Consider the following 15,585-nt stretch of genomic DNA (forward strand, 5'->3'; position numbering starts at 1 on the left):
TGAGGTCATTGGCACAGAGCAAGATAGATATAAGCGCTGGATCAAAGAAGCTGTAGAAATTAGAAAGAGGGGGCGTACAACTATGAACAGAGACGAGAAGCAGTACCAGCTTACTCACATTTTTGATGAGTTCCTGCAACAGGGATCTAAAAAATCCCCAAAAGGAAAACCAACTGGCAACCCAAAAAATCATGCTGGAAATCCCTCTAGCGTTGGTTGTCAGTAGATTGCAGTCACTCCTCATCAAGTGTTGACAAAGACAACAGTGGTTGTTGAAACGTACACAGTAAGTGCATTTTCTTGGATCAGATACTACGAACTCTGGTTACTATGTTTTATACTGCAGAGCTGTTCAAGGAACAACCACAAATGAGAATCCCTACTACAAATCCTAGTGATTGCACTCATGATTATCCAAAACTGGAAATTAAAATGGACACTCCCTAAAACCATTCAATGGGAACATCGTGATATTTGTAGCATGGTCTTTCTTTGACCTCTATGGTGTACATGTTTAATTTTAGTATAGTAGTGTATATGTACACTACTACTATGCAGGATATATGTTCCGGTCCACTAGTGCCTTTGGTCTGACAAAAGGCTCAAAATGTCTTTACCACTATGGTGTGATAAGGACCGCTGGTCAGAGGTTTACAATAATATCTCATTGAACAGCAGATATTGCGACAGACAAGAGCGTGTTAGAGAGTGGATAGAGAGAGAATTTGAGCCACAGATAGTGAAGATAGGCTTGGCATGGATCAGCCAATCTGTGTGCTTGGCATTGGCAGCGGCGAAGGCAAGTTTCTAAAATCTTTGCTATATTGACATTGGACCGAAAAAATAATATGTAAACAGGAGCTTAATGGGAGAGTAATGGGAAAGAACATGGACATATTCCGACTTCATTATTTCGCATTATACGTCCAAAGTATATAAAACGATTCCTTTTTTGGTAACGTAATGAGTCAAGAAATCCTATGAATCAGAATAAAAATATTCAGTTTTGGAAACCCACATTTTGTGTGACAACCATGAAAACAATCGGTTTGGAGTAGGATTTATTTAGTTAGCTTTTCATAAAGAAGACACATGAAATTCGGAAAGGTTAATTGTTTATTTTTGAAAATTTTCAAAAATGTTCAAGAAAAAACAGGTCAAAAACTATTCAGCAATAAATTGAACATAATGGTGTATATTATTTCTTGTTTTTTAAATTTGAAATGAAAAATGAGAAAACCTTGATGTGCTCTAAACGATAGAGCTTTACCATTTGCTCGCCTATACAGCCTGTCTCAAAAAAAATTGTGCAAGTGAAAAGCGCCCTCTTTGGCAATTAGAAAATACCGTAGTGACATAACGCTTACATCAACGTCACAGATGCAGTCTTAGCTCTCAAATGCCGTTGATTCTGTTCAATTTGCTTGTTCCAATTTCGAGATATGTTTATTTAACAACGAAAGGGTAAAATCACAATTGTGCCACTTTTACTAGGGAAGAGAGCTGTACATGTAAATCAATGATAGCTGATGTTGATGCGTCTAATGCACTCCCCCTTTCGGGGCGCATACATTAGACGCATCAACATCAGTACGCGTGCATTATTTTGTCTAATATCTCTCCCAACAAGTCAACAAGTAATACGTGTTCATTAACATATAACATGTATAAGTGTGCAATTTTGTTTGTCTTTTAACATGTCTTAAGTGGCTAAGAGAACAGTATTTACCATGATAAAATCATTGACATGCACATGTATTTAATTTTTTACAGTAGAATGTGAAATATTTATTTATCTTTTAATCTCTTTTAAGTGGAAAAGAGAATCATCATTCCTGCATCATGATAAAACAGTAAAAACAGTCAAATAATTTTGTATTGTGTATAATTGATGCATTCTTTTGATTTCACAAAGGAACTCCTGATAAACTTGATGCTATCACTGTTACATATAAAGCCCTCTTCCCTAGTAAAAGTGGCACAATTGTGACTTTACCCTTTCGTCTTTAACGAAACATATCTCGAGATTAAAACACGCAAATTGAACAGAACAAACAGCATTTGAGAGCTAAGACTACGCCCTTGACGGAAGTGTAAGCATAATGTCACATCGGTATTTTTTAATTGCCATAGAGGGCGCTTTTCACTTGCACAATTTTTTTTGAGACAGGCTGTATATCCTGTATATCTTGTCACAAAAATCATGCAACGTTGTCAAAATGGGAACTTTGAGAAATCAACATTTTAGTCAAAATAATTCGCAAAATGTTCGCAAGAATTCCATGCTTGCAAAAACTGTATCAGGTGCATTTTTTGCTCCAATGAATCCAAAATGTCTGCTTTTAGTACACCCAAAAATTCAAAATAATATTGAAATCTGAGTAACATTTCGACTGGTTTTTTTTAAACACATATTTGTTGGAGTTAAGGGGGTACTACACCCCTCGTTAAAATGTGTCTATTTTTGCATTTTTCTCAAAAACTAATAACACACTGGTAACAAAAGTTATGTATATTATAGAGGCAAGGATCCATTTACTACACTGGAATTTCAATGACCCAAGACAAGCGGTCCGTTATTTATGATAAGAAATAAGGTACCGCTAGGATGTACCTCATTTCCTATCATATACGGAACCGCTTGTCTTGAAGCACTGAAATTTCAGTGAAGTAATAAAAATGTGTCTATTTTTGCAATTTTATCAAAAACTAATAACACACTGGTAACAAAAGTTATGTATATTATAGGGGCAAGGAATCCATTTACTACACTGGAATTTCAATGACCCAAGACAAGCGGTCCGTTATTTATGATAAGAAATAAGGTACCGCTAGGATGTACCTCATTTCCTATCATATACGGAACCGCTTGTCTTGAGGCACTGAAATTTCAGTGAAGTAATTGAATTCCTTGCCCCAATAATATACATAACTTTTGTTACCAGTGTGTTATTATTTTTTGAGAAAAATGCAAGAATAGTCACAAATTGTGTAGTACCCCCTTAACAACATACCAAATGCTACTTGACTATGTTAGACATACACATAGGTTTGCTGCATTGCTGCGATGTAAATCGTGCAATGAATCACATTAGTTTGCTATATTTGCTATATTTAGTTTGCTATAGTTTAGCTATTTAGTTTGCTATAGTTTAGCAATATTTTCCCGCCAATTTGATTTAGCTGTCTTGAAACATGTGACTTTTTTAGAATTGGACAGAGTGAAATAGTGATTTTTAAATCAAGAAAAAATGGGAGGAAATATAAAAAAAAGTTGTATTTAATCGTTTCAAGTGACAGAATACATCATTATAGGTTTTAAGTATCAAAAAATCACAAATTCCGCGTGCAAGAATGTGTTTCCCCTTGTTTTGCACTAGCACAGCGAAGTTAGTAGTAATATTGCCTTCCAGGACATCTTGCTGGTCAAAAGGTCACTTATGGTTTGCATATTACTGAGGGCATTGCAATTAGCATATTAATGAGGTCATGAATATTAATGGGGGTGTGGCAAAGTAACATATTCATGAATGTTAATGAGATGGGCTTGGTTAATTAGCATATTCACGAGGTAATGGATATTAGGAAGTGTGATCAAATACTGGCAATGTTAGACAAATGATGGAAAACAAATGAGAGAGACAAACTAAGAAAGAATTTGCATATAGCGGAAAAGCGGAGTATGAACTTACGACCAAAGATCACCTCTGCTTGAACAGGGTACATTGGTCTTTTCCACACTCTGCATACAGTCCCATGCAGTAAGAATTCAGTAAGCTGAGGTTTCGAGGATACCGGCAATATGAGCCTTTATAGAGTGATACGCACACATTGGGGTTTGACCCTGTGATCCGTATAAACAGTGTTGGAAATAAGTCATTAGTAAAGTGTCTCTTACTAAATCGTTTTGATATGATGGCATTCCAACTGCAAATCTTTGTTTTGTTTACACACATTTGCTGGAGTTAGCAACATACCAAATGCTACTTGACTACGTTGGATATACAAGCAAGAAAATTTGGAGGAAATATTTATCATTTCAAGTGAAAGAAAACATCTTAGTGTTTATAAGGCGTGGACGAATGTGTCCCCTCTGATTCTGCACTAACACAACCAAGTTAGTTGTAATATTGCCTTCCAGGACATCTTCCGGCTCAACAAGGTCAACGGTTACAAGGTCACACAGGTTACACGGTTACACAGAAGCATTAAATAATTTTGCCCTTATTAGTAACTAGTAAGAAATAATAACAATAATTAAACGAAATCATAACTTAAAATACATTTTTTTATTGTTTTCCAACAGGTACTCACGAAATTTTGCAGCTGAAAAATTGAAAACCAAATTCTCCAAATTATCTACAACTGTCATTGAACCAAACAGACAAAGGTTCCTTAAATATCAAGAAACCGTATGCCAGAAAAGCAGCGATTTGACAGGAATTGAATTTGAGTGGCAGAACCAAACCTACCAAGACTACATTCAACTGCATGGAGTAAGGAAGAAGTATCACTTCATCAGCATGGTTCATTCCATTTATTACGCGGGGGACTCCGATTTAGAGGAAACAATCAGGGAATTGTATGACATACTAGCACCAGGAGGAGTGATACTCATGGTATTAATGACAGGTAGGATATAAAACAATAATTATGTGGTGCATAGTTTGGCCTATCAAAATGCATGAAAATGACTCCGAAATCAGTGTTACTCGTCTGTACTAGTATATCATCGTTTCACAACTCCCATATATACAGTTCTTCACAGCCAATGTCTTGACATTAAATTGCGTAAACAATATTGCGTATTGCTTGTCTTTACAGTCTGCATGATCAAATTCCTCCCACTCTTACACTGCATTGTAAAAATATACTCAAGACATGTTAACAAATATGGTATCATTTTCATTTTTACTGTACTTTCTACTTACTTAAAAATAGATTGTCTTCTAAACAATGACATTATTTCATGTTCATTTTGAAGATCACACGGGCCACGGGAAACTACTGCATACATTTCCAAATATCGCAACAAAGGAGCAGAATTCAGCAAGCAATGACCCATCAATGGTAAAATCCAACCGCCTCATCCTCTCCGCAGATGTAAAATCCATCCTTGATAAACACCAGATTGCCTACACTCAATCAGAGTATACAGACTCCTTGGATATAACAAAATGTTTTACAGGAGTCGACGCAACAACAGGGAATCTACTGCTTGACTTGCTCACTGAAACCCTTGATTTCAAAGCATCGGTATCGTCTACTGTCTACAACCAAGTGATGGACTTCGTTAAAGATCATATGAGTGTCAGAAAAAATCATCAAAATGATGATGAAATTTACTACTTTGATACTGTCAATGATATTCTCCTCATCACAAAATAAATATACAATACCATTTTACTTGAGTGCATACAAATGGATGCATGTTTCAATATTAGACAGGTGTATGATTATTAAACACCACTTCTCACACAGGTACCATGCCCCCGGGACCATACCCCACCTCAATTATATTACCGCCTCTCCTTACTCTTCTAAACCCTACAAACCACCCCATTCCTACACATCTTGCAAATGATCTTTCAGTATATCCCATAATTCACTGTGGTTAGACCTGAGATGTTGTCATGTCTCGCCGTAATGCGCAGTAATGATGCTCGCTAAACAATGTTTGCATTGGCGTGACATCAAATGATAACCTATCAGGTTTAACCGCGTGGAATTAAGGGATTTACCGAAAGGTCAATCATTACAACAAAATGCAACAGACCGAGTGACAAACTCTAATGAGCTGTGACATCATCACCTAATTTACATCTCGCCGTGATTTAATAGTGTATTTACTAAGCAAATAACATCTTTCTTTGCTCCACAGTAAATCAGGAACCCTTTGTTATTCTAAATAGCCTTATTCTAAATAGCCTTCCCAATTTCATGTGATGAAGGTCACACTCTCCATACCATACCTCAGTAAACATCAAAAGAGAAGCTAGCTGTTTTCTGTCTCAAAAATGACACGGACTTTCTAGCGCATAGCGCACTTATGTATAATAATTATTTGTATAATGGTTTGTCAAATATGGGCATTATAGTGGTATATGTATGAAAATTGCATGTGCATGAATATATAGCATTCTATATATAAAGGAATATATATTAACTGTACATCATAATATTATATAACGATTCCTGGTATCCAATCTGGTTTTCATTTTATATACGCATTTTTTTAATTTTTTGAAAATGAAGACTGAAAAGATGGTTAAATATATTTATTAATATCCCGCAGTACCCTACCAAATATTACAGTTTCGTATTTATGGTACTCTGATCTTCTAATTGATGGACTAGGAAAATTTGGCTAGCCGAAGTTAATTTTGGCGTGGGGAGGAGTGTATCATACTAGCATGAAAATGCAATGGTGGCTAGAATGATGATTTGAGGTAAAAAAATGGACTGGCAAGAGCAACTGCTGACGACGCATCGTGATGTGAATCGCAAAAAATTTGTCCCATTTTACCCTCATTTAAAATGCCTTTCACAGGACAATTGTATGTGAAGCATACACAATTTGCATTTTAATAAATAAATAAATAAAGAAATAAATAAATAAATAAATAAATAAATAAATAAATAAATAAATAGACCAAAATAAGGATAATTGTTGCAAAAATAGACCAAACAGAAGATGCACATCACAAATTTTTGTCATATTTTTGATCTTGTATTTTTGAGCCAAGGGAATTCCCTAACTTTCCCTAACACTGCAATAGGAAGAGATTATTGCAAAAATATTCTCATTCCTAATTTAAATTACAGTAATGGCTGACACCAAAATGGGTATCACACTAGAATGCACAATCGAAAAGTATGGGTGGTACCCAATCATTATTTTACTTCTATGTTTACAATAGTTAAATTATTATTATCATTATTATTATTATTATCATTATCATTATCATTATCATTATTATCATTATCATTATCATTATCATTATCATTATCATTATCATTATTATTATTATTATGATTATTATTATTATTATCTGCAGACAATGAAATCTTCCCATACAGGAATTATTCTGTTTTACAAACCGCGAAAGCCTCATATTGTGTATAAATGATAATAAATGATAATAAATGCATTAAGGATCTTCCTATTTATTCTCGCTTATGATTACACAACAACATTATACTCGAATATTAATATCGTGAGTAATGCGCCTGTCACACTACACCGAATAGGTCTTCCGTACAAGAAACGGATGGTATTTTAGTAAATCCGTTGTTGTTCGTCAATGATCGTTTTATGTTCTTTTTATGTCCTGCTATCATCCGCCAAATGCGTTACGCGTTAGGTGATGTTCGTTAAGCAGTCCGGTCCGACTGCCTGATCAGGAAGTACTGCCGAATCAGGCAGCATGTTGCCGAGTTAGGCAACACGGGCTTTGGTAACCCTTCCGAATTCGACAGACTAAGGACTAAATTGTTCATGGTGATTTTATAAAAGATCGGGGGAAATTTTACTTTGACACACATGAGCTACATGTAAGTTGACAATTTTTCACCGGGCGAAAAAAAATTCCACCGGGCGAAAAATAATTTAAATAAAAAAACAGTTTCTAACGGTTTTTTAAAAATTTGATTTAAATATGCAAATTAACTTTATTTTAACTAAAATTGATGAAAAATTACTAGTAATTGTACATTCATTGATAATTTTATATATTTTACCTACTTCTTTACTCTAAACCAAGAAATAACGGTATATCAAAAGATGCTCTATTTGAAATAGAGCATTGCATTGTGGGATACCATACTGCCTGACTCGGCAACATACTGCCTGATTCGGCAGTACTTCCTGATCAGGCAGTCGGACCGGACTGTTAAGTCCGTCGGCAAGTTTTGTGCATACACAAAACTTGAAACGGAGTGTACCGAATACACATGTTCGGTATTTATCCGATGTGTGTTCGTATGGTGCTGCATATTGCCGGAGTTTGTTCGTCTCCTTTCGTTCATGTTCGTTCTTTGTTCGTTGCACTCGGCCCGTGTTCGTTGCAAATACGTTCCTGTGAGGCCTTCACCACCGGATAGCATATTTTTGCATTCGGTGATGTACGTTGACCCATACCGTGTTAGTGTCACACTACACCGGATCGGTCTTCCGTATAAGAAACGGATGGTATTTTAGCAAATCCGTTAGTGTTCGTCAATGTTCGTTTTATGTTCTTCATATGTCCTGCTATTATCCGCCAAATGCGTTTCGTGTTAGGTGATGTTTGTTTAGTCCGTCGACAATACGTTTCAAGTTTTGTGCATGCACAAAACTTGAAACGGAGTGTGCCCAATACACATGTTCGGAAGTTGTCCGATGTGTGTTCGTACTGTTCTGTATATACCCTGGGTTTGTTCGTTATTCTTTCGTTTATATACCGCAGGTGTTTGCAAGGTTTCGCAGGCGCTTGTGCCGGATGTAGGCCTATGGCTAACATGTACATCGATCATGGGGGGGGGGGGCTTTCTGAAGGGTGTGTGACGCAATATCATATTTCCCCCAGTACTTTAGTGACTGACAAGTAGAAAAAAGGGGAAAGGAGAGAAAAAGAAAAGAAAGTGAGAAAAATTGAAGAGAGAAGAGAAGAGAAAAAGTTAAATTGCACGTAATTTATAGGCCTATGCATGTAAGTAGTATTGAGGGAGGGGCACTTTCTGAAGGGTAAAGGTTAAATTGTACGTTATTGAGTAGGCCCAGGATAGTATATAGTAAGGGAGTGTTCATTAATACTTTGGTAGGGGGGCTGGTCTTCCTCAGATTTTTAACCCGAAAACTTTTTTGACCCCCCTCGATGGACCGCTAAACTTTTTTGACCCCTCTTTTGGCAGACAAAACTTTTTGACCCCCCCATATCGTATAACAAACATTATACTTACGTGTTGTTTCCAGTGGTGTGGTATCTGGGTCACATGTCATTGAGGGAGGCAAATGTTTGAAACATTTTGAAACATTCCTGGTGGGACAATTGCGCATGAAAAACAAGCACAAGGAAATGTTCATAAAATGAATTAAGTATAAAATTTTTATACTTAATTTAGATTTGTCCCAAATCAGGGTGTTTATCTGATTTTATAGGGATAAATGAAATAGAGGATTTATTTGGAGGTTCGTGGGCACATCAGCATATTGGCTATTATGATAGTACAAATGCGCGCAAAAAATTTGGCCATTATTGGAGCTTGAATGGTCAAATAATGTTAAAATTGGAAGTAATTTATGCAAAAAGCTAAAATGGTCAAATATGATTTGGTCAAATATAATTTGGTCACGCAAATGTACACAGGTATCAGTTTTGGCACCCAAAGACCGTGGCACCTGGTAAATCTACCCATGGGCCTATGTGTACAAAATAATTTTGCAATGAGAAATAGTAAACTGAATTAGTTGTATTTTGATCAGATTGGTAGGCCTACATAATCATGTTTGTAGCCTACTCTGAAGAGATTCTATGATAAAAAAAGTGCCAGTATTTCTTAGACCAACCCAGATGTTGCATGTTGCTGATCATCTTTAATGTTATATTAATTGATAGATGTGTACACTAAGTGCCATAATTTTTTCAAACAAAAGCACTGAAAACCCAAATTGCCCACGTTCAAAGTGATATAGAGGGTCTCAATGCGCGCGAAGCGCGCTAAAATTTTGGGTTTTAAAGCGGAAAACTTTTTTGACCCCCCTTTCCTAGCACCTAAAACTTTTTGGTCCCCCCTCTTTTAAGGCTCAAAACTTTTTTGGCCCCCTCCCTTTTTACCAGCCCCCCCCACCAAAGTATTTCTGAACACTCCCTAAGCCTAAGTATAGGCCTGTGATTATTATAGGCAGTGCTTAAATGTGGTTCCTTGGCCCAAAAGCCTGAGTGTGAAAATTACTTGCCGGCCCGTCGATATGTAGGGCCCGTGACATTTTGTCACCAAAGTCAGTATTTAAGACGGACTTCGGTCTATTACTGACTTTAACATATCAATCCATGCATGCTTTACCTGAAATTACGAGTCTGAAGTCTTATATCTAAGTGTCAGTGGATCAGTGTAACATTTTAAATTTTGCAAATTCAGTTTTTGTTTAAGGCAATAATAGTGTAAAATGATGCACCAAAAACAATTTTCCAAATTTTCCATTTTTAAAACTAAATTTTTACACAATAGGCCTAGGCCTAATAATGTAAATAGGCCCTACAGTCCCCATGCAAATGGCTTCAATTGGACCTTCATTTTGAAAAATGGGCAAGTCTTCCTTTTATTTAATTTTATTAAATTTTCAGTTTCTTATTAGATATTAAAAGTCATTTACAAAGCTGCATTTTGCAGAAAACCCCGTTGAAATTGGCCAATCAGTTCCAAAGATATGAGAAATTAAAGAGTTTCCAAAACAAGAGAAAACAAAAGGAAATACTTCCTTTATTTAGTTATATCTCAAAATCGATATTACCGAGTTCCGACTGATTTTGCTTGATCGCATCACATATAGGCATTTTATGCGTCACTTTTTGTTTCAGACTCTCGACAATCAAATTAATCAAAAAGAAATGTTTCTATATATAATATTATAAATATGCCTTTATTTCATCCGTCATTTCTTGAATGGTGTTATGTCCTGGTGTTGCCGGTTCATTTTATTAGTTCTGATTAACGGTAATTGGGTGCGGATTAATCTGTTTGGTGAAAGATTTGGCGCCCTAAATCGATGCGGGATCGCACCGATCCCGCCACTCAAGATTATGGCACAGAAGGGAGAGAGAGAATGAGTGGATCGTTGAAACAGGCGGCGGATGACATGATCGAGCCGGCAACTCGTGAAACCGCCCGGCCGTATGGCATTTTCCATATACTCGGTTAGTTTTGTGGGGTTCATTATCGAACCCCAACGGTTTTAGCTTGTATTTATATTATTTATCAACATAGGCCTATTTGTTTGTGATATTTCAAGCGTTTTAAAATTTCAAAATAAACCCATTCAATTACACGGTTGACGATGAAAATTTACTGAATTTAGGGACTGCACGTCATACACCACCTGCGTTGAAATAAATTAGCTTCAAATTGCAAGATCTAGCGTGAATATTCCATTCCTTTTGTGTTCGAGTCATTCTAATTGCGAGATACCAGACCCGATATTTCGATTAAATGGTTCAAATCTTGGAGAAAAAAACTTCTATGTACATGATGTACGTGTAACCGTTTATCAAGACGCAACTTGTCGCAAGTAGACAAAAGAGAGACAACACCGCCATGTGAGTGCACAACTGCACATCAAGCACACTTATTTGCATTCTGAATGCGAGGAATGTTTTTCTTTGTTTCAAATTCGCGTTATAATACAAGATTTATGGCAAAAATATTAATTGATATTTTTGACATTTAACAGTCCACAAAGTAAATCTAATGATATGTAAAAAAGTTTATGTAGCTGGGGGAAAAGGCGACCATCATAATGAACATTTTGACATTTTGTATTCAAGATACATATAACAATTGGGTCTTTTGGGAGAGAAATCTTCAATAAGAACATGACGAAAGATCAAAACAGATTCTCAGCAGCACCTCTCTATCTAAACCAAACTTGAGTATCCTCAGACCCTAACCATCATGCCACACCCATACTCCGTGTAAACATACTCTCAATTTTCTATGTAAATCTACAATTATGTAAATTTATTCCACTTATTATATCCATGTTTGCATTAATAATCTAACACCATGCAATATGATTTTCTTTCCAAATCAAGGTAATCAAGAAACTTTACAGCTGAAGAAATTGAAAACCAAATTCTCTCGACTATCTGCAACCGTCATTGAACCAAGCACAGAGCGGATCTCCAAATATCAAGACATGGTACGTCAGAAAAGCAGTGACATTACCGGGATTGAATACAAGTGGCACAACCAAACCTTTCATGAGTTTGTGAGATCTATGGAAACAGGACAGAAGTACCATTTCATCACCATTGTCCATGCCATATATTTTATGGGTGAAATAGAAGAAACATTCAAAAAGTTGTATAATTTCTTGCAACCCGGTGGGATAATATTCTTAGTAGCTAGTACAGGTAAGACTCGGGAGTACTCAAGTTTGGTTGGGTAGAGACGTGTTTCCTAGAGTATGAAATTGGGGGCATATATTTATTCAAAATTTTACCCCCAAATGGGACCTATTTCTATACCTGACTAACCCGAGGCCTAGATCTAGGGAATTTAACAATTTAGGGGCCAAATTAGCCTAGATTTGAGGAAATTTGACAATTCAGGGGCCAAATTGGTCGACCATTTTGGGAATTTGGTAATTTAGGGGCCAAATCGGGCAACTTTGACAATTTAGGAGCTGTATTTTATTTAGATTCCTTGATGTCTTGCCTTTAAAAACATGTATAATTTTGTATGTCGTGCGTGAATTTTACTACATGCACGTCATGCACATTGATCATTTCTATACCAATCTCCTTCAATGGCCTTAAACGTAAACAGGCAAAAGGCCCGGGGCAAAAGGAAAGAATCACATCACAGATAAAATTTATAATTACTCAATATGCCGGTATCTTACTATAAAATTGGTATAGGCCTAATGCTATAGGGACTTTTATTGAGACCGATTCCTCCAATTTATTGTACCAAGTTTAAGCCCAATCCAGCTGATAGGATAATGTTTCACCCCATATGACCTTTGACCGCAGATGACCTGTTGGATGACCTGTGACCTCAGATGACATTACTTAATTACCGGTAGTTAATTAAATTAATTAATTTATATCTTTACTTGTTTTACTGACTACTCTTTCTTTCTTCCTTCAAAACCCACAGTGGGAGACAATGGCTTAATATAGATTTTACCAAGTTCAAGTACATACATGTATCAGAATGCATCAGAGCTATTTATAGAACACAGGCAGCAAGTGCAATTGTTTGTACCATGGTCACTGACTTGGGCACTGTGGATTTTTGAAAATTCACATTTTCGCGGATTTTGAGCCCAATCCTTTACCGATCGCAACCAAATGTGATCCCCGCATTCGACCGAAAGTAGCTTAGGACACTCCCCATATTTTCCTTGATCCCCCGTATAAATTACAGCCCAATCGGACCAAGTTTAAAATTTAACCTTTGACCTTCGACCTCCGATTTCGACCGAAGGTAGCGTAGGACACTCCCCATATTTTCCTTGATCTCCCATATGAATTACAGCCCAATCGGACCAAGTTTAAAATTTGACCTTTGACCTTCGACCTCCGATTTGCGACCGAAGGTAGCTTACGACACTCCCCGTATTTTTCTGCATCCCCCGTGCGAATTTGGCGAGGCTCGGATCAAAACTGACAGAGCCTTTGACACACACGCACACACACCCCCCCACATACACGCACGCAACATTAGGCAAATTATAGTAAGATTGACCTCAAATTAAAATAAAGTAGAGCGGTTACCGCACTATAGCTGAACCATGGCCCTTTGGCAGTATATTATGGTAGATGTGAGATGTAGGTGGTATACCTTCTTGAGATTTTGAGATAAGACAAGGTCCCAAAATAGGAAGAACATTGACCCGAGTCTTATGAGAAGTGTCACTTCCGAGTGGGGAAATTATTTTATTATATTCTTCACTTTTTTCTCTTTCATTTGACATTACTGGGAGGTCATGCCTTTTTGGCATTTACCCAGGTATCATGAGGAATATCACTTCCCGCTGGTGGGGATATTATTTGGATTATTATTCTTACTTTTTCTTTTTCATATTGACCCTGATCTTTTGAGTGGCCGGTGGGGAAATGATTTTTATTACATTCTTTACTTTTTCATTTGACACCACTCGGGGGTGGGGGTATACCTTCTTGGCATTTGGAGATATGAAAAGGACCCATATAAATGTTGACCCGGGTCTTATGATGAGTGGCACCCCGGATGTGGAAATATTTTTATTATACTCTTTATGTTTTCCTCTTTCATATAACACCACTCATGGGGTCATACCTTCGTAGCATTTAGATATATGTCCATTTCAGACCAAAACGTTAGTCATCATGGTACACTTACTTTGACAAAGGGTCAATAGTGATTTGAACTTTCAGACCAAATGGGTGGAGATCACGGTGCACTGAAGATATGTACTGTACACAAACATGCCCCTAACAAGAGTCAAAGAGAGAGCCTCTTGCAATTATATGCGTTTAGAGGATGACAAACTACCAAGCAAACACAAAAATGTTTATAAAATGTTGTAACATGTTGGTTTTTATTCAACACGTTTTAATAATATTTAAATGTTGGCGTGAAAACATTTGAAAACGTTTTATATACAGCAACCCCCGACAGCAACATTTTAATAATGTTGTCAAAATGTTATTTTAATTCTGTTGGCAAAACATTTTTATAAAATATTTTGTAAACTTTTAATTAACATTTAAAAATTTTCAAAAATGTTTTTGGAACGTTATTTAAATGTTTTATATCGTTATTATCGTATATTACCCGATATTTAACGTTTTGTGTCAGGGAGGTAAATAACATGTTAACTGGGTGGGCATTTGTCCACCCAATAAATTATTTTGCCCACCCAGTAAATTCAACTTGCCCATTGCCCCAAAATGCCCACCCAGTAAATTACTTTACTTACCATCTAATTTTATTGCTTTTTTTTCTACGTAGGAGTAATGGTGAGTGATGATTAGTATAAGATTTCTAAATACCCAGTGAAGTGAAATATAATATGTTATACAATTTTTCGTGATAATTGCTACATGAATATGCTAAAAATTGGCATAAGATGCATTTAGGGGGAGAGGAAATTCCACTTTTTACATCAAAGCCAAATTGTACGCATAAACAAGTCTACATTTCCAAAAATCCAAACGCCTGGATGCCATTAATTATCGCTGCCCACCCAGTTAATTATTTTCCATTATTTGAGGGCAAAAATTAATTAAATTGCCCACCCAGTAAATTATTCTTATTTACCTCCCTGTTTTGTGTACGTATATGTATACATTCTCATAAAAATGACTATAAACAGTACCGATTACATATTTCTGCCATAGGATACTCTGGTATGTCATTGCTTTTGAGGACATTCCCACATCTATATTTAGCAGTGGAAGAGACAACTCCACCAACTACTACTCAACCACAGGAGGTAAAGACAAAATATTATACCGATTCCACAGAGGTCAAATATGTCCTAAAGAAATACCAAATGACCTATACTCAATCTTCCTACATAGTATCAGCTGATCTGACCACCTGTTTCACCCAAGATGAGATGACACCTGTCACCAGTCTTCTACTTGATTTCATCACTATGACAGTCAAGTTTCAGGAATCAGTACCAGACGAAACCTTTAATCAAGTCATGGACTATATCAAACGTAATGCACGTGTCGAGAAAGGTGATAAAGGTGATGCCAAATATTACTTTGATAATGAATGTGATGTTCTAGTAATATCAAAATAGGTAATATGAAAAAAAAATCAAAAGATAACATTGACAATTAGGCTTTAAAATAAAATTGTTTGATTGGCGTAATAAAAAGATTGGGG

At 36.4% G+C, this 15,585-nt stretch overlaps 2 protein-coding genes across 2 annotated transcripts; both read left to right on the forward strand.

The window, feature by feature from the left end:
* The first annotated feature begins 750 nt into the window (after positions 1–750).
* LOC140167296 (histamine N-methyltransferase-like) lies at positions 751–6,568 on the forward strand. The gene is made up of 3 exons (XM_072190626.1): positions 751–799; positions 4,307–4,632; positions 4,985–6,568. The coding sequence occupies exons 2-3, from the start codon at positions 4,524–4,526 to the stop codon at positions 5,386–5,388; spliced, it is 513 nt and encodes a 170-aa protein (XP_072046727.1). The 5' UTR covers positions 751–799; positions 4,307–4,523; the 3' UTR covers positions 5,389–6,568.
* Positions 6,569–11,767: 5,199 nt separating this feature from the next.
* LOC140167690 (histamine N-methyltransferase-like) lies at positions 11,768–15,499 on the forward strand. Its single transcript, XM_072190988.1, has 2 exons — positions 11,768–12,110; positions 15,087–15,499. The coding sequence occupies exons 1-2, from the start codon at positions 11,768–11,770 to the stop codon at positions 15,497–15,499; spliced, it is 756 nt and encodes a 251-aa protein (XP_072047089.1).
* Positions 15,500–15,585: the final 86 nt, after the last annotated feature.

This window comes from Amphiura filiformis, chromosome 13 (assembly GCF_039555335.1).
Source record: "Amphiura filiformis chromosome 13, Afil_fr2py, whole genome shotgun sequence".
Classification (NCBI taxonomy): domain Eukaryota; kingdom Metazoa; phylum Echinodermata; class Ophiuroidea; order Amphilepidida; family Amphiuridae; genus Amphiura; species Amphiura filiformis.